Raw genomic sequence first — 20,272 nt, 5'->3', positions numbered from 1 at the left:
AAAATATGATTTGGAGATGTACAAGAAAAAGCAGGAGCAGATCAAGAGGATGATGAAGGGTTAAAAGAGAAGGACAAAAGAGAGCTGGGATGAGCAAGTATAAATAAATTTAGGGAGAATAAGATGACGATTTAGAAGGTGTGAGAAAACAAGAGAACAAATGGGAACACCGGTGAAGGGGGCAGATGGAAAAGTAGTAACATGAAGCAATGAGGTAAAGAGATGTTAAATGTGTTTGATAGTAGGGTAGTAGATGTAGGTTGCTTGGGTCAGGGAGGTATGCACAGAAAGAGTCATGGAAAATGGTTTGATCAAGGGATAAGAGCTTTGCATAAGACGAAATGTGGCAAGGAACCTGGAGACAATGGTATTGCAGTTGAATTTCTTAAGAATGATCGATGCTAAGCTCACTGGGTATGTGGCTGATTTCATAATGAACAAAGGTGTTGCAACCAATCACTTGAAAACATTTTTTCTAAAATTGGTGCACTGACTCCTGAGTGGAGAGCTCATTCATCATGGAAAATACTACTATTAATTCCCAGGGCATTCTAATAATACCAGGGCTGACTCAAAAGTAAAATGATACCATAATTTATGCAACAAAGCACTCACATACATACATAACTACATGCTATACATAGAAAGAGGTGCATGCAAAAACTCAATAAGCTGTTCATGTAAATCAACATTAAACCTCTCTATATTGCTATCTATCTATCAATATCTCTGATGCCTGTTCCCTCCGTGAACTCCCATCAAGGGGCGGCCATGCCAAGAGTCCACTTATCCCTGTCCTTACATGCGTCCCTCGCATAAACCATTCCACACATTCTTCCTTTGTTTCTCTCCCTCCAGTATACCTCTGCCTTATTTGCCCATGTCAAAGGTGGTCTTCCATTCACACCAACCCCTTTAATTGTAGTATCATACACTCTCCTTGTAAACTCCCAGTCTTACATTCTTTCCATGTGCCCAAACCATGACAAAGGAATACGTTTCACCCATTCTACCACTCCACAATTCATTCCTTTTGCAATCTTTGCCATACCACATCTCTCATCCACCATTTCATTTCTTTCTTCATTCAATCTAGTCACACCACATGCTCTGCTCAAATAGCTTACTTCCACAGCCTGGATTCTTGTCCTCTGAGGTTCATTCCATGTCCATGTTTCAGTTGCATAGGTCAGGGTAGGGAGGCATATGCTGTCCTTAATCCTCCCTTCATTTCCATACTTACACCTCTACCCTTCATTATTCTATTAAGGGACCTAATGACTCTACCCTGTAATGCTCTCTACCTTATCTCTCCTTCCATATCACCACACTTACTCAAGACAGCTCCCAGATACTTGAATTCCCACACTTCTTCCAGTCTTTTTCCCCCATATCCACAGCACAATTTAGTAAACTTTCTTCTTTCACTCTATATGGTTTTAAAAAACTTATACTCTCACTCTGTTTCCTTTCAAACACAATGACTTTACTTTTATTTGCATTTACCTTCAATCTCCTCCACTTACACACATCATAAAATACACTTACAACCTTTCTTCAACTCCTCTTCACTCTCTGTAAGCAACACAGTATCATCTGTAAACAGTCTTGCCACTAGCCACCATATCTCACTGCTACACTTCATCTCTGCAACCCTTTTCCCTAGTTTTGCTTTCATCTCTCTTACCACTTCATCCATATATATATATATATCAAAAGGCTATGGTGGCATCGCACAGCCCTGCCTCACACCTACATGTATCCCAAAACTTTCACTCAGTTCTCCATCCACTCTTACACATGCATTTGCTCTTCTATAGAAGGTTTTTAAACCATATATCCTTGACACATCCCACAACAAATTCCACTCGATTCTCATATGCTTTTCCAGATCCATAAAAGCTGCATAAAACTGCTTACCTTTCACTAAATACTTTTCCATGGTCATCTTTACTACAAAAATCTGATCCACACATCCTCTACCTTTCCTAAAATCCCCTTGCTCTTCAATTGTTCTGCATTCAGTCAACCCCATCACTATGTCAATCAGTCAATCAATATTCTTGCATACACTTTTCCTAGAGATAGGGGAGAAAGAATAATTCCCACGCATTCCCGCGTGTCATAGAAAGCGAACAGAGGGGACAGGAGTGGGGGGCTAAAAACGCTCCCCCCCTTTTATTTAACTTTCTAAATGAGGAAACGGAAAACATGGTGAGAATAAGTGAGGAAAGACTGACAAAGAGGACATATGTGTCAGAGGTGGAGGGAACGAGGAGAAGTAGGAGACCGAATTGGAGGTGGAAGGATGGAGTGAGAAAGAGGCAGCCCGCATTGCTATCAAAAGAAACAGTAACTCCAAAGCAATTAGATTCACTTGGGCCTTGGCAGTGGCAGAAATGGAGCTGTGATTAGATAGCTGACAGCAAGCAAGCACCAGTAATGGAACAATCAGGTGGTAACAAATTTCTGCAACATCTAGTTCCTTGATCCACCAGTATTGTACTTGTCACAAATCATTATTCTCCAGGAGAAAACTTTGTTGAATTTGTTAAGAATAAATTCCTAACTCAGGAAAGTATTTCAATCATGTCTGTAACAATAAAAATCTATTTCAAATTACAGCTTCCAAAGGGATTTTTTTCATTAAAATAAGGAAAACTGCCATATTCTTAACTAGAGATGGGGCTAATAAAAAACCTCTAGTAGTACCATGATGAATCCCTGAGAACCCTATCTTATCATCTACAAAAAGAAATTACTATACCATTGTGGCATTCTTGACAGGTATGGAAGCTAAAAGGAGGAGTCCATCCCTTATTTCCTCAGTCAAGGCAACAAGTGGAGTTCTCAGATCCATACGAGTGATCAAATTTCCACAATGTTGGTTAACCAAACTCGTGTAGGCACGCCACACTACAACACACCCACGAATTTCTGACAACTGTGATAAGCTTGATGCTGTTGCACAAAGCTGCTCACACACTGAAAAGTAGGGCATTTATCAGTATAAACATAAATAAACTTTTGTGGCCATACTCTCACATATACATCAAAAGAGGTGTTTCCACACTCTGCCTGCATGAGGTTGCACCATGTGTGAGAAACCACCTTTGGCAAGGTTGTATCATTGGAAAGACAGTCAGGTCAAAGAAATTCTTACTCCAAAGGAGTCCATATTTCCCTGTTACTGGAGGTAGTGCAGCCTTAGGCAGCAGTTTCTAGAAAGAGGTCGTGCATAACACCAAAACTCTCTCTGAAAGATGTCCTGGGTAACATCAAGACTTTCTTAGAAAGAAATTCAGAGGTAATTTGATATGAAAAATATACCTGTAACACAATGTATCCTCTCCATTTGAATCCTCTCTGAATGTCAGAAACAATCAAAATTTGAAAACATTTTCATATTACACTTGGGACAAATAAACTTTAATACATACAACTTTGTTTCTGAGGGAATATATGAAAAGCCATTTTTTTTTTATCAGAGGCAGAGCCCTATCAGTATCTGATAGCTTGGTGGGGGAATAAAACAGTTTTGCCCCAGAATGGGATCTATTCATGAGGATTAATTCCATTCGACTATCACAATTCACATAAGGCTTACGGGTGCTTTTCATAAATGTCACTTAAGGACTATACAGAAACCTGGTAATGGATATGGCAGTGAATGGAACCATGGAAACAAAAGTGAGTCACAGATTGGGTGAGGGGCAAAGGTGCTGGGAGCACTGAGGAATTTGCGGAAAGAGAGGTTGTTATCTGGGAGGGCAAAAAATGTATGTTTGAAGGGACAGTAGTTCCAAAGATGTTGCAAGGATGCAAGGCATGGGCTATAGATGAGAATGTGCAGAGAAGGGTTGATGTGTTAGACATAAAATGCTTGAGAACAATATGTGGTGTGAGGTGGCTTGATCAAGTAAATACTATAAGGGAGAGAGGTGGGTGTGGTAAAAAGAGTGTGGTTGAAGGAGCTGAAGAGTGTGTGCTCAAATGGTTTGTAAATATGGAAAGAATGAGTGGGGAAATGTTGACAAGCAGGATATCTGCATCAGAAGTGAAGGGGATAAGGGGAAGAGGAAACCAAATTGGAGATGGATGGACCGAGTAAAAAGATTTTGTAGGACTAGGACCTGAACATGCAGGAGGTTGAAAGGAATGCACAGGATGGAGTGAATTATGTGGTTTACAGGTGGTGATGTGCTATCAGAAAAGTGAATCAGGGCATGTGATGCAGCCAGGGGAAACCATGGAAAGGTCTGTGGGACCTTGTAGCGGATAGGGGGATGTGGTTTCAGTGCATTACACTTTGTTAGTGTCTCCTTTACAAATATTTGATCGAATAGGTCTTACAATCTGTTATACCCACAGTTCAATTATAAGGTACACAACAATTCTGAGTAAATATTTATTTCTACACCTTGATAAAAACCAAGCTCTACATATATATCTGTACCCACAATTCATTTGACAGGTTCAGATAAATATGGCAACTAAAAAAACACAAAAATTAAATATCACAAAAGAAAATCGAGTACACTATTGTGGCAGTACTTAAAAACCTTACCCCCTAAAAGGATTTCCATATCATCTTCAGAGAAGGAGTCAAAAGTCAGCTTTGACAAAATATGAGCAAACTGGGTAGAAAGCTCAACAGTCAGACGAAAAAGGGTAAATAAGGAATCCTTAACGAGTTGAAGATGACTTCCATAGGTGTGTTCACTAGAAAGTTGAGAAAATAGTAAATTATTATGTTTATTGAATGTAAAGACACACAAAACAGAATTTCAAGCATAATAATTTATCAAAACTGCAACTGTATGGACACATAAAAAAATGTAGGTTTTGAGGGATGAAAAACTATTTCTCTACAATAAGCAAAGCTCTCTGCAAGTAAGAAAGCACTTGCTCAGAAGGGGTAAAAACCAACTCACTCCCTAAATGAGATGAACTTACAATACTTCATCCCAACTGACCATGACAAAATACATCAACTCAATTGATGCATATTTACAGGAACTTTACAATCATATTGTCATCTGCCCAGGCTTACGACATCACAATGGAGCTGATATGATGGTATGTATCTATGCATATATACTCATGTACACTTCAATGTTGTACATAAGTTGACCCTTAACCTTCAACCAAAAATTTCTGATTATTTCATAAAACTCATGTATAAGTCAACCCAAACTTTTGTGGGATATACTGGACAAGCTGGTATCTGCCATATGCTCCTTATTCCTCTTCTAGACCCATCACAATGTGGAATAACTGTGGATATGTTGCATACTTTTACCCCTAGCCTGTTATTTTCACTCAATCTAGTTGTGTAAACCAATAGGTAAGTACTTTCTCAACTGTAGGAATTAAATCTGAGATTGCATCCACAAAACTGTTACCACAAGAAACCAAAATATCAAATTTAAGATTCACATCCCCCAAATCCTTATTTATATGGCTTGTACTACAACAAAAATGGTCATTCATTTAAGATTATTTTGTGAAGTCCTAACATAAGTTTTATACTGATTTTTTTACTTGTTTGCCATTTGCATAAGCGAGGTAGTGCCAGGAACAGATGAAGAAAAAATTCACATACATTTTCTGGCTGTCATGGTAAATGCACTAAAACCACAACCCCCTATCCACAACCAGGCCTCATAAACCTTCCCATGTTTCCCCAGCTGCTTCATACACCCTGATTCAATCTAATAACAGCACATCACACCCTGTTTACCACATCACTCCATTTCACTCTATCCCATGACTGTTTTTCACCCTCCTGTACGTTCAGGCCCCAAACACTCACAATCCTTTTCACTCTGTCCCTCCATCTTCAAATTGGTCTGCGCCTTCTCCTTGTCCCCTCCAATTCTGACACACATAACCTCTTTGTCAAATTCTTCTCACACATTTTCTCCACATGTCCAGCCCATTTCAGCACACTCTCTTCAGCTTTCTCTACCACAGTCTTCTTATTACCACATCTCTCTCTTACCTAATCATCATTTACTCAATCGACCCTCCTCACACCATGAACTGTTCTCAAACACATCATTTGCAACACATTCACCCTCTTCAATACATTCTCATCTATAGCTCAAGTCTCACTTCCATACAACATTAAAGGGACTGTCATACCTTTAAACACAGGCATTTTTGCCCTCCCAGGTTGACCTCTCTTTCCATACATTCCCTTAGAATCTTCTGTGAATTTTGGTATCTTACAATGCAGCACATTATCATTAATACATATGAGATCTAGAACCAAGCCCAAGACTGATCCCTGCGGCTCACCTCTTCTTACATTTAACTATTCTGAGTCTTGACCATGAATCACAACTCTTTGTTTATGGCCAGTCAACCACTTTCCTATTCACAGAAGTACAACCCCATCAACACCATAAAACTTCTGCTAGTAACATTTGATGCAGAACCTTAAAGAATGCATTTTGTAAATCTAGTAATGTGACATAAATGGCTATACTTTCATCATGCAAGCTGATTATATCATAGAAAGAATCAAGTACTTAGATTTGTCAGACATGAGCAATTCCCATGAAAAAACCATGCTGAGAAATGTTTATCAAGTGGTGGTCCTCTAAATGGTTACCGATTTTGTCTTGAATATTGATTTCCATAAGTTTTCTAACTATAGACATTAAGCTTATTGGACAATAACTTCTGGACCATGATTTACTGACTTTCTTGACTTTTGATGTTACATTGGCAACTTCCATTCCTCTGGAACTTTTCCTGTAGCAAGCAACTTATTGAGGAGAGCAATCAAGGGCTTCACTAAACCTACAAATCAGGACTTCAATCATCATATGAGAAGCATTCAAAACTGTTGCATTTACTGTAAACTCTGTCGTCTAACCTATCTTTGCAGTGGTCCAAAGAGAGATTAATGATGTACTGTACAATTTGTGGCAGGTTCCTCACATTCTCAATAGTAATTCTTTCTGCTTGTAGCAAAAACTGCATTGCCAGGTTACTGCACTCTACCACTAGAATGCATTGCTGTAGGAGGAAAAAACATACACAAATTAGAAATTTCTAAATAACAACTATACATTCAAATACAGTAAATGTGAAATCAGTAACATAGTTCTGCATAAAATAGCTTGTAGAAGCACTTTCAAAGTGAAGTTAATACTCCACATTCACACAAATTTATAGATATCAAAACCTGCCCCACCACTGCTCTTCGACCTTTCTAACTAAAGCTTGAAGAGCAAAAGTAACCCATATGGGTAATTAATTCATCTGTCGAGTGTTCTAATTCACATGATTCCCTGGAAACTACAGACATAATAAACATAAAAAAAAATATGTAGGTTCTAAAAAACATTTCCCTATTGTAGACAGTACTTTACTTTATGGGCATCTGAGAGAACAACTACCAAGTGAGAGGTTAAAACACCAATTTCATCTCAATAAATAAGGCATAATCCCTCTAATCTGACAGTCATAAAACATATAAGGCCAACAGATGCTTGATAAAAGGACTCCAACAGCCATACAGCAACAAATCATGGTACAGAGGTGAGGAAGGGGACCTAATGACCTCTTTCTGACATTCTTTCACTAACTGCTAGAGAATGTGCCTTTGGCATGTTACTGTATAGAATGATAAAAAAAAAAATTGCAAAGAAAAGATAAAAGTAAGATAAGCAACAGTAAATGGATATTTATGGGCCTTTTTCTAAAGTAAAGAAGCATTTTTTCACCCTTCCAAAGCAACATTTCTACCCTGCAGATAGAGGCCTATGACCAATGAAAATATCCCTAAATGAAATAGGAGGTACTTCTTATGAAGAAAGTATCTTGTTGATAAAGGTTTAAACATACCTTGAAGAACAAAAAAATTTGTATGAGAAACTTTGGACTTGCATTAATCTTACCCAAAATTGATGAACATCAATTCTCATTCATTCTCGTGCCCAAAGTAAGGGAATTTTATCAACCATTCTTTTATAATCTTAAAGCTTAAGGAGTAGAATTTTCCTAAGAAAACATTCTGGAACCATATTTCTAATAAAAGGTTAACAGACAGTGAAAAATCCAAACCTTTGATATCTGTGACATTAGGAAGCTACAGGTGTCCTTAAAAAATAGTATCACAAAAACTTGCTTCCCAGGTTAAAAATAATGTAAAGTGCCATGGATAAAGGCTTCTGTGATTCACTCTTACATGAAGCAATAGTGCTACAGATTTAGTCACAACAGACTGGTCAAAATCTAACAAAAATGCCTGAATGGGCAACCAAATTGCTTGGTAGTGTATGCAAGGGCCAAAATTATGTACAAGATCATTTGTTCAGTGTTCTTGAAACTTTCTTTTGAGCATTTCTTTGAAAAAAAATCAAATGAAAAGATTCTAACATACATAAGTTGACACTGGATCTTTTTCTTTTTCAAGTGACTAACATGGCATAGGCAATACAATCCCTAATCATGGTCATCTAACTAAAGAGGAAACAGGGTATGAGAATAAGAAAGATGCAATTAATGAGAGTTCCTAAGGTGTTTCTGTTTTAAGGAAAGATAAGAGTTATACCATGAGCAATTGGTTTCCACACAGAAGCAAGGAAAGCAACATGCCATGGGTCTTGGCCTTAACAGCAGGAACATATGCAGACACATCAAGAGAGCAGTTCCTGAAATAATACCTACAGAAGAGAAAGAAGACTGTAAAAATCACATCACTGGAGTCAATCAAAATGCCTCACACCACATGTTGTCCTCAAACATTCCATTTGCAACACATCCACCCTGTTCTGCACTGCCTTATCTATAACCCATGCCTTGCATCCATATAATAGTGCTGGGACTACTGTACCTTCAAACATACCCATTTTTGCCCTCCAGATAACGATCTCTCTTTCCAAATATTCATCAGTGCTCCCACCCTCTGACTCACTTCCACTTTCATAGTTCCATTCACTGCCAAGTCCACACCCAGGTATCTGAAATACTTCACTTCCTCCAGGTTTTTTCCATTTAAACTTACACCTCAACCAGCCTGCCCCTCAACCCTGCTTAAGCTAATAACCTTGCTTTTATTCACATTTACTTTCAACTTCCTCCTTTCAAACTCCTACCTAATGTTCCTAATGACTACTTCTACTTAATGCTCCAACCTAATGTTCCCACCTCCTTCTACCTAATGTTTCTACCTGATGCTCCTACCTAACATTTCTATCTATTGCTTTTAACATTTTGCCAAAGGCAGGGCCAGCACACATCGCTCACCACAGGAAAATCTAGAGCTACAAAGAATGAGCTGTGTGAGTTAAGTGTTGTCAAGTGTTACGAGTGACAAGGAGAGATTGTGTTTGAAGAAAGAGTGCTGGCAATCCGTGAGTGGGTGAGGCACAAAGAAAAGACAGCTACCTGGGTCAGAGGAGTGCTACTTGACAACTTGTGTAATTATCAAAGAATGAAAGTTAACAGTATCGACAGAAAGTAATTGACTACAAACATTTTCTTTCACAGTTATCAGTCAATTAAAGTGAAACTTTGTATTTATTTGAAACACACAAAAAATATTTGTATGACATTATGGTGGCCATAAATAAATTTTCACAAAAATTATGTCATGCTGGATTAGTCATTTATGTAGTTGTATAATTTATGAAAGTATGTGCTTTGTGTATACATATCATGAGCATATTATGGCGGCCATAAACTCATTTTTATATACACTGTCATGTGTTGAACTTTCTGAACTCATTTTTTTCAGCTGTATCACTAATTACAATACTACATCTAATTTGCTACTGATGCCAACACAAAAATATCACAACACAGCTTAAAGATCCTGTAAAGAGAAAGCAATTAAAATCAAATTAGAATGTTAATGAGTAATATTCATGAAACACTTCCCAGCTTTTCATACAAGGTGGAGTTTGTTAATCTCAGAAAACTACAACTTTTGACATGCAATATTCCCATAACCATAATCTGGTGCAATATAAAATGAGCCAAGATGCAGCATATTACTTACCTGAAGTAACTCATTGACCTGATCCACATTTTCCTTTGCTTTTCTTTTACAGTCTTGCAAAAATTCATCAAAAGCAGTCTTCAGGCAAGGAACAGCAGCATCAAAGAAATCAAATGCATTCTTATCAACCTCAAGATGTGGCAGAAATGACCCAAACGCAAATCTTGTTACTTGCAACCCATTTTCAGGAGAAGGAGTCATCCGCAGAAAGTCGTGTTTCTTGTTAAGGTGCTTATAAACCATATTTCTGCTTACATACAAATTATCTTGAGCATGGTGAAGGTATATACAGCATGTGTAAATCAACAAAACGAAAATATTCTCAATAATGAGTTTCTTACAACATCCTACTGTACCTGTGAACATCTATACACCGAAGTTAACTTATCCATGTGAACTCATCCATAAAAACATATCATCAAAAATGCATTATCAACATTATATGGGGATAGGGGAGAAAGAATACTTCCCATGTATTCCCTGCATGTCGTAGAAGGTGACGAAAAGGGGAGAGAGCGGGGGGCTGGAAATTCTCCCCTCTCGTTTTCTTTTAATTTTCCAAAAGAAGGAACAGAGAAGGGGGCCAGGTGAGGATATTCCCTCAAGGGCCCAGTGCTCTGTTCTTAATGCTAACTTGGTAATGCGGGAAATGGCAAATAGTATGAAAGAAAAGAAAAGAAAAAAAAATATATACATATATATATATATATATATATATATATATATATATATATATATATATATATATATATATATATATATATATATATCATTTTATTAATTTTATAATACTTAATCACTGTTTCCCGTGTCAGTGAGGTAACACCAGGAAACAGACGAAGAATGGCCTATCCACTCATATACATATCCTTCCTCCTCTAATTTGGTCTCCTGCTTTTCCTTGTTCCCTCCACCTCTGACACATATATCTTCTTTGTCAATCTTTCCTCAGTGAAATGGTGAGGACATAAGGAGAGAATGAGTGAGGAAAGGTTTACAAAGAGAAGATATGTATTGGAAGTGAAGGGAACAAGGAGAACGGGGAGACTAAACTGGAGATGGAGGGATGGAGTGAAAAAGATTTTGAGTGATCGGGGCCTAAACACACAAGGTGAATGGCAATTACTATTAAGAAGACATTAAGCACCCACTACTCACTACATTGCACTTTCTACACACTTTATGATCTTATGGGCCCACACAGTGGACATGGCCAGCTTTCTGAGGGATGCAGGAGCCTCACTGGGACAAAAAGGACACCTAAGTAAGATAAGGTACAGTACAGAAGAGTTTTGGTTGTTATGATTTCATCTATATAATGAAATTCTATACATATGAAATACATTTGGCATCAAGGGAAACTGCCTTGACATTTACTGCTGTATCTAATGGTTTAAACATATTTTGTATATCACTCTCCATTTTCATGACACAAATCAGATCTAAAACATGAATGATATTGATTCTGGCTTGCATTTCATTCTTACAAAAAATCCTGTAAACAAATCAATAATGGGGAGAATTCTTCCTTGTCACCAAAGGCACTTCCTCTACAAGCCTGTTGTAATCCGGTTGTAACTACGATCTGGTGACCTGATCCACTATACTTTTATCAAATAAAAATCTAAAAATCAAAACAATGATTCACTTATTCAATCAACATGTAATGCAGTCTCTGGTCTTTGTGTAATACCTCTTTAGTATTTCAACCACAGCTCTCTCTCTCTCTCTCTCTCTCTCTCTCTCTCTCTCTCTCTCTCTCTCTCTCTCTCTCTCACATGATCACCTTAGCTCCTTTCATTATTTCTTTTCTAATCTTATCCATTCATTCATGCACTTTTACAGGATACACTAACATGTATCTATTTGTATAACCAAATTCTCACATGACTCAACACTCAAAACTTATCTTACAAAAGTTATCAATATCCCAGAAACTGGACAATTGCTTTTATAAAGTAACAAAAAATATGATAAAGGAAAACTGGCTTTCAGAAAATTTACTACTATATGCAAGCAGATGGAACACTCTTATTCTATTAGTACAAAATATTCAAACAATCTTCACACAGAAAAACCAGTAATTTTGAGCATTTAAAAGGATATATTGACAATTGGCAATGTTTTAGAAAGATTTTGGAGCGTTTCCTCATCTGTCCATTCAGCTGCTTCTGCAAGCAAGCTTAAGACATTAACTTCTGTCTGAGATTCCTGACACTCCATACTTTTCTCCTAAAGTGGAAAAGAAAAAATTATTTGTGAATATCTTTATACTAGAAGATATAATCAAACCATGCACAATCTGGACATGTATTACAATCACTCAAATATTAATCAAATGTCAAATACTAAATCATTACCAGTGCAACAAAGGCACCTCAAACTGAATTTAATGAAACATCACATGCACCGAGAACTTAAAGTAAACCAAGAGCATGGAAATGAAGTAACACCTATCTATACTAAACACATTTATGTACATGACTTTGAAGAGATAAGAAAATGAATAAGCACCTTATATCATGACCATTTATTGTACGTAAACTCCCATACAAATGACTTTATTGGAGATTGTGAGGTCCATTAATAGCCAAACTATATTACATCCTGAATTCAACATATCTTATTCCTTCAACGACTATTTGCCTTGTAAATTTTGTATATTCAGAGAATAACAAAGACTACTACGAGTCAGAAGGAAATACCTTTAGGGTCACCTTAAGTCACTTCCTATTCAGAAATGGGGCATTCCCCCTACTCTCATAATGTTCAATAATTTTCAACTTTTCTGCAAAGCAGAGGTGTTTCCTGGACACTTAGAACATGTACTATTTACAGCACTTATATCTGCCATGATTTAATATAAAAAGACAGGACTTTATACCACAAATAAAATGCAATTGTATGAGAACAAAGGCATCAAGTTTGTTTAGGTGCTGAATGGCCCTTAAATCAACTTTATGTGTACCAAACATACATAACAAGTGAGTACTACTAAGGTATTATATTGTATATGCCTAACATCTTGAGAAGAATAACTGGTAAAGAGTTAGACTATATGGACTCCTGCCTAAGTATGTTTGTAATTGATAAAAAAAAAGTTATGAGACAAGCGAAAAGAGAGCCGGATTGCATCAATAAAGGCAGACTTTAAAGTTGGTCTAATACACGGTTGATGAAATTCAACCCTAGTAAATGTAGAGAATGCAGTTGAGACACAGAAAGAGAAAGGTCAATACTATTCTTATCTAGCATGAACTAATCTCCAAGATTCTGTGCGAGAGGGACTTGGGAGTTGACGCTGTCCCTAATCTCTCACCATAGTCCCACAAAAGGAGAATTTAGGAGACAAATGGTCTGCTGAGATAACGAACAAGTAATGCATCATACCAATAAATATGAAAACATAACGATAACCTACTTATTGTAACGCTTCAGTTGTCTTTGTGCGTTACTATTGAAATTTCATAGTTATCACAAACATAAAGTGCGCCATGATTCGTTTGGCTTGAAGATAAACAGTGAGTTCAGAAGGCTATGGAAATATAGGAACTAACTGCTTTTGGCCCAGATCTCAATTGCTTTAATTCAGGCACTGAATCCATATAGTTAACTGAACTCACGTAACACAGTCACCACACGGATTAAATCGGATTTGCTCTGATTCGTTCTTTTTTTTGCGGAAAATGTGGCATTCGTGGAATTAATGGATAATCCAGGAAGAAAGAGATTTCTAGACCTTACAGGATTAGTCTTTCTTTTTTTTGTAATACAGCTTCAGTTGGTTTGTATATATTGAGATAAGATTCAAGCAATACTCTACAGCATCGAAACCAGCGCCAGGTGAATGTTATTTGTTATCTTCCGACACGACATTCCTTTACTATTTACCAGATTTGGGACGAGTAACAATGAATTAATTACACTTTAAGTTGTTCAGATTGTGTGTTTTTACTCCATAATTTCTCTCCCTGCTTCAAAGTCATGCCTACTTCATAAAACCTTAAAATTGATGGAGTATGAGGTGCTGCAACTTAGATCCCAAAACAATGTATCAGCTATACACATTGTAAGGAATTTATTGGTACCAATTTCTTAAAATTATATCACCTTCAAAGCTCGTCTGTCTTCTTGGTTTTTACCTCTTATCATATCAAGTAAGTTGATAGTGGAGGGGGTTATGAAGACCAAGAAAAATGTAGGGCCAATTACCAATATAGTAAGAGAACTTTCGTGGAAGAAAATCAATAGAAACTATGAAAACTTCACCTAACTCTCCCTAGTGCCGACTCTTCTCAATATTCAATGAATAATGCCCACAATTATACATAAAGCTAACTGTCCACAATTATACTCAGTATATGACACATTGAGCAGCTAGCTGTTTACCCTACTGTTCCACCAACTTGGTAGCAACAGCTCTGTGTTGTCCCCAATAGCAGACATTATGTTTTACAAATATATTTCCTTCAGGCACGTGAATGAGTGTATACGTGTCGAATCTTTTGGAAGCATATCAATGGCTTTGCCATGCCCCGAAACTAGCTCTAGATATCAGGAGAGTCTTTGCAATTGGTGATAGAATAGAAACAAGTAATGTATATGAAAGAGGGCGTGCATTTTCTAAGTTTATAATCACTATTCTACTTTTATGAAATTGTTGTTGACCCAGCAGGGAAAGATTTCAGTGCTTGGGATTTTTTCCATTCATATGTGATTTGGAGCATTATTTTACCATAATATATTGATTATGGTGATGTTGATATGGACTACGAATATCATGGAATGTAGCGTAAGTTAATGTACAGTTATATGAAACATTGGTAGTACGTGTGTGTGTGTGTGTGTGTGTGTGTGTGTGTGTGTGTGTGTGTTCGCTAGGAGTATTCATTGCTACAAGTGTTCGTTGGTAGTGTGTTTGCGCCGCCAGAGTGTTCGCTGGATTCATCAATCTTGACTAACACAGACTACAGAAATGGCCGGAAGTATTGGGTTAAAGTTTGCTCCTCATCTTCGGGAACTTCGTATCCACTTATGCCAACGAAGTGCTGCGAGTCAAGGCGTTAGGTAACGCATAAGTGTTAGGTTTCGTTTTATGAGTAGTGATATCCACTACATATAAGTAATTTGGGAAAACCTGTTTTATTGTTGCCAATAAAACACTTTTCTTTCTTTTTTTAACCATTATACAGCGATAAATATCAGGAATAGTTCTATATTACTTCTGTGCTTGAATGTTAATTGAATGTGTTATGCTTTGTTATTGTAGTGTTACAAGAATGATTGGCAGTAAGAGAGCATGAGCTGGAGCATTATAATTTATCGAATGATTAATTGAGGCTGTAAAGTATATTACGGATATTGTGGGGTTAGATATTATATAATCATGAAATAAACATGTTAGAAGTTAACTTATGGAAATCTCACCCATCTTCCCAAGCAGAGTTGGTATGATGAAATGATTTCAACTACATCATAACTAGCTTTAAGAAATGGCTAATTATGTTTGTTGCATAATATAACTCCTTCCTTGGTAAGAGGAGAAGGACTGGTCATATTACCATTGAGGTCAATCTCTCTGTGGTTCTCAGACCAACCGTTCCTTGTTTCCTCAGCTGTGGTGTAGGCTGGTTTTGCATATATTTTCTTGCTCATGTTTACTCAGTATCTTTGAAAAAGGCTTGAAAACGGTTGAAAGCTTGGAGTTTCTGTTTATATTTCACCGAGTTTACTTATATCAGTGCTTCATGTGTGTATGTGATTTAGTGTGAGAACTTTGGTGACAGAAAATCAGACTGCATCAGACTATTGTGTCCTTTGCAAGCTTTTATGTTGAAGGAGTGAAAAAGTACACATAAGTGACTGAATTCTTTAGGTAAAAGCTACATTTTAATTTCACCAAGGATATTACAGAAAGCATAATTACATATACATATTTCTAATGTGGTCCTAATAATGCATTCAAGATAATGAATAATAAGAGTACAAAAATACAATTGAACAATACAAAATAGAATTTCGTAATGACTGAAATTTAATATGGATGGGGACTGCAGTTATTAGCACCAGTAGAGAAGAATTGAAAACTAGTGACAGACACATTAAGATTATTCATACATAACTTATTCCATTAAAGCGATTTTACTTGTTTCATAAAAACATCTCTAGTATGACACTGTTTGACTAATTGCGGAAGATTATTTCACAAAACTATACCATCATGCTTAGAACTTTTACCAAGACCTCTTACTATAGGTTCTCCACATGATAAATCAACTAGTTCGTTATAAGTATGTCCATATTTTAATAGTTCTGCTCTATACAACTTTTCTACAAAATAGAGTTTTCTCTGAAATAGTCCATGTTTGTAGGACTCTTTCATAGAATTTGGCCTTAGGTAATCATAAATAAAGAATATAGCACTGGGAACCTTTTCTTATTGATTCATTGGCTCATGCAGGTTCAAGGCTGCACAACACTCTATCAGGGATAGGATATACTCCTTTGGACCAAGAAGTTCCTTGATGAGGCAGTACTCTGTTTATGAGTAGGAACAGTAACAGTCTCGCAAAAGTTGACTTATCATGTACTGTGTAATCTTAAGCTGGCAGAATCCAGTAACAACTCTTGATATGAAAGAATTCTTCGAATGCAGTTGTGGTTAGCTGTTTGGGGAAGGACGCATGGAATTTCCATTTGTGTAAAGTAGAAAGTAGCTGAGTGATGTTCAGATTATATATAATTATTTTTTGATGTTGTAACATAATATCAAGAGATAAGCCTCTGTAGTTGCCTTAATAATGTTCTTACTTTACAGAGAATTTATTGAGGAAAATTATGTTACCTTAAAGAAGGCCAACCCCAAGTTCCCCATCTTAATAAGAGAGTGTTCTGGTGTCCAGCCTAAGATTTGGGCTAGATATGGTATGTATACTCTTTCTTTTTCTTATGTATTGGCTTATATATGCAGTGCCCAGAAAACATCTTGTCCACCCCCCTGTATGTTTTCAAAGGTGATGTCATATATTTTAGTACTTTATCATCCCTTTTTTGGAACTTGATTGCCATCTGCAGATATCAGGGCATGGAACTGGCAAGGTTCCTTTAGTATCTTAGGTTCACAGGATCTTCATCTGAATGGGGTGAGAGATGTTAGGGGAAGCAAGCTTGACATTCATCTGGTTCCACCAGTTCTCGTTTGGGTTAAGGTCAGGAGATTACCCAGGGGTAAGGGGTATGAGAGAGGTGTGATGATAAAAAGTGTGCAGAAATGGTTTGGAGATATGGAGAGATTGAGTTTGAATAGGTTAACAAAGAGGAAGTAATTGTCAGAAGTGGAGAGGGCAAGAAAGGGGAAACCAAATTGGATATGGCAGGATGGAGTGAAAAAGATTTTGAGTGACTGCCTGAAGAAGCACGAAGGTGAGAGGCATGCATGGGGTAAATTGGAACAGTGTGGTATGGAGGCATTGATGTGTTGTTAATGAACTGAACCAGGTTATTTGAAGAGGCTGGGGTAAACCATGGAAAGGTCTTTGGGGACTGGTTGTGGGAGGGTTCTGTGGTTTCAGTGCATTGCATACGACAGGGAATGGATGTGAGCAAAAGTGACCTTTCTTCCTATGTTCCTGGTGCTACCTCACTGATATGGGAAACGGTTATCATGATAGAAGAAATTCTGTTTCCCCTAATTAATTCAAGAAGAGGTATTTAATGCTGTCTTTATTTTTGGAGTCTATCCAAAGTACCATTTGTCATTGGTAGGGTACTTTCCTATTAATACTTTATATAATTACCTTGGCAGTATGATTTTCCCCATATTTCATAGTGCTTTTACATTTTTTCCCTGGCCAGAGGAAGTGGGTTGGGAAGTGACTTCTAATCTGTTACTGTTGTGGTTTTTGTTAGCATGCAGATAACCATATCATGGACTTTCAGGTCTCCTTTTATCAGTCCTTCCCATGTACTCCTAAGTATGGAGAATTAGTCCCTCTTCAACACACCACCTACTTTTACAATTGGCCCTTACAATTTTCATAAACAGTTTGCCAGGCCTACAATTTTCATTAAGTTTGTTTATCTACTCCCATTGCTTGCCCTTCCTGTCTTTGCACATTAGCTTTCTCACCACATCCACACACCATAAGTTCCTCCACCTTAGTACTCAGCTGATCACTTCAACCCAATGCATTATCAGACATCATACCTCCACATATCATCAGCCCTTAAACTTCTGTTTCCTATGGGTCTCTTCATCCCTTACCATCATTCCCTTGTCCTATAGAATCAGTTCTGCTACCTTTATTTACCATCAGTCTCACCTTCAGAGTCCATCAGCTTCTTCATTCACATATTACATTGAATTACTCCCCACCTTCCGTTTGCACTCTTCCATAAAAAACTACCACCATTTCCAAATGCCATGCCATCACCACTACCCCACATTCATCATCATTTCCATTTCATTTTGTAGTCATTTGCCACATCATACCATCAGCACACACCACCAGCTGTACACACAATGTAATTTTACATAAAATTGCATTGTTGTTCAGTCCATAAATTTCCAGAGCTTTATATTTAATCAATATCTCTTTACAGAAATGGGCGAGGAATCAAGTGTTGTATTAGATGGACTCTCTGCTCATCAAGTTGCAGATACTGTTGCAAAGCTGAATGCCTCACAGTAAAATGTATATGTATAGTATGTATATATATGTATTTAGAATATTCAATTAAAGGTTAAATTAAAATATATGGTTTCTTCTCTGTTATCCCTTCTGAACATTTGTTGCCCCCCCCCCTTTTTTTTTTTTTCATTTTACTTTAGATCACATGTGAAAGGGAATCTCAAGTGGAAATAACTGGGAGATGTCTTTTAATACTTATGAAGAAAAATCTTTTCAAACTGAGAGAAAAAAATTTAATGAATTACTGAGTATGGTGGATAATAATTATAATACAATGGGTATGCATGGCCATTATATTTTGTACATAACAGTTAACAGTAAATACAGTATACCAGCAAGAAGCCTTTACTGTAAATTACAAAACTTGACAATTGATAACAGAAGATAACACAATATACAGTATATCAGTACAGTATTTATATCTATATATATTTATATATATATATATACGTTCCAAATATATTTTCTTGCAAAAATCATCTTTATAATAAACAATGTAATGATAAATGTACAGTATGAAATATGGCATCAAGATATGATGAGTAGTACTTAAAAATTATCAATATCACAATAAAGCATCAAGTGAAAGGAATTGGGGCAGGACAGTGAGCACCAGTTAAACAGTAGCTGTTGCAGACAGGACAACAAAGTTTGGTATTTCACAACCCATCCCCAAAACCTTCTAAACACCAATGCACTGAAGCTAATTCTTAAAAGAGAAGTATAGCACTCAGTCTTGCACTCAGGGATTTCATTCAGTATTAGGAACACTTAGATAATCAAATATGAATTCTCTTGTAGTACTGTTTAAAGGATAGTGCACTCTCATTCTATAGCTATAAATGCACACAATAACAAATATCAAATGAACAATGAAAACAAACAAATGCTGAGTATAAATGACATTTAAATGTTTACATTCTTAATACAGCAAAAAGTTCTTTGGAAGAAATGACAAACTGTATTGCTTCAAGTATATTAAGCAAAATGCAGCTGACACTGAGCACAATGAGAATATCTGTATCAAGAAAGTCATGTTAATTAGCTTCAAAAAAGGTCTTTACACATGTATCAAAATTTCTACTGGTAATGGTCCTTTTGCATTACTGAAAGCATTATAAAAGTGAAACAAATAACTCTCTCCCCACAGCCTGTACTATATTATCAAATATGTACCCTGAAATTTTCTACATTTATCACACAAAGTAAACTTACCATATATGACTTAAAATGTCTACTTGTCTCATTAGTGAATATGCATCCTTAACTGATTTAAACATAAAAATGTTACTGTTCAACTAATTTATTGGTATGTATTGTTTAGACATACTTTTTATTTCTATCTAGATATGGAAGAATTTTCAAATGTAAAAACACCAATACTTTTACATTATGAAATTTGTAGATTTAGCAGATATAATCCTACTAACTGAGGGCTAATAACTAATGCTTTCTTCACTGCTACACATGAAGAGGTATAATAACTAAAGATAAATCTACTGGCCGATGGCTAAGATGAAGTCGCCATAACAGAAAATTCTTTAAATTTCTGCTTCACATGTCT

General features: G+C 36.6%; 2 protein-coding genes across 5 annotated transcripts in view; one reads left to right on the top strand and one right to left on the bottom strand.

Moving 5' to 3' along the window:
* Window positions 1-13,596, bottom strand: part of LOC139766562 (FIGNL1-interacting regulator of recombination and mitosis-like) — a 41,188-nt gene extending 27,592 nt beyond the window's left edge. The window contains exons 1-6 of one of the 4 annotated variants that reach the window (XM_071695371.1): window positions 13,440-13,596; window positions 12,125-12,250; window positions 10,019-10,231; window positions 6,887-7,029; window positions 4,568-4,722; window positions 2,768-2,985 (exon numbers count right to left, since the gene is read on the bottom strand). In XM_071695371.1, coding sequence (XP_071551472.1) covers window positions 2,768-2,985; window positions 4,568-4,722; window positions 6,887-7,029; window positions 10,019-10,231; window positions 12,125-12,241 — 846 coding nt within the window. In that variant the 5' untranslated portion in view covers window positions 12,242-12,250; window positions 13,440-13,596. Of the gene's footprint in view, window positions 1-2,767; window positions 2,986-4,567; window positions 4,723-6,886; window positions 7,030-10,018; window positions 10,667-12,124; window positions 12,251-13,439 lie in introns of those variants that run through there. The other 3 variants (XM_071695372.1, XM_071695374.1, XM_071695370.1) reach the window with 3 other exon arrangements.
* A 1,331-nt stretch (window positions 13,597-14,927) lies between these two features.
* Window positions 14,928-18,773, top strand: ND-B8 (NADH dehydrogenase (ubiquinone) B8 subunit). Its single transcript, XM_071695369.1, has 3 exons — window positions 14,928-15,085; window positions 16,836-16,942; window positions 18,620-18,773. Exons 1-3 carry the CDS (start codon window positions 14,994-14,996, stop codon window positions 18,706-18,708), a joined length of 288 nt encoding a protein of 95 aa, XP_071551470.1. The 5' UTR covers window positions 14,928-14,993; the 3' UTR covers window positions 18,709-18,773.
* Window positions 18,774-20,272: the final 1,499 nt, after the last annotated feature.

The sequence above is a fragment of the Panulirus ornatus genome, chromosome 58, assembly GCF_036320965.1.
Source record: "Panulirus ornatus isolate Po-2019 chromosome 58, ASM3632096v1, whole genome shotgun sequence".
Taxonomy (NCBI): Eukaryota; Metazoa; Arthropoda; class Malacostraca; order Decapoda; family Palinuridae; genus Panulirus; species Panulirus ornatus.
This window is presented reverse-complemented; position numbering and strand designations above follow the sequence as displayed.

What these genes read in the sequence shown, in the direction of transcription:
- ND-B8 (XM_071695369.1), top strand. Translation starts at nt 14,994, where the DNA reads ATGGCCGGAAGTATTGGGTTAAAGTTTGCTCCTCATCTTCGGGAACTT. An exon ending in GCTGCGAGTCAAGGCGTTAG is followed by an intron (nt 15,086 to 16,835) that starts GTAACGCATAAG and finishes CTTACTTTACAG; the next exon opens with AGAATTTATTGAGGAAAATT. An exon ending in TAAGATTTGGGCTAGATATG is followed by an intron (nt 16,943 to 18,619) that starts GTATGTATACTC and finishes ATCTCTTTACAG; the next exon opens with AAATGGGCGAGGAATCAAGT.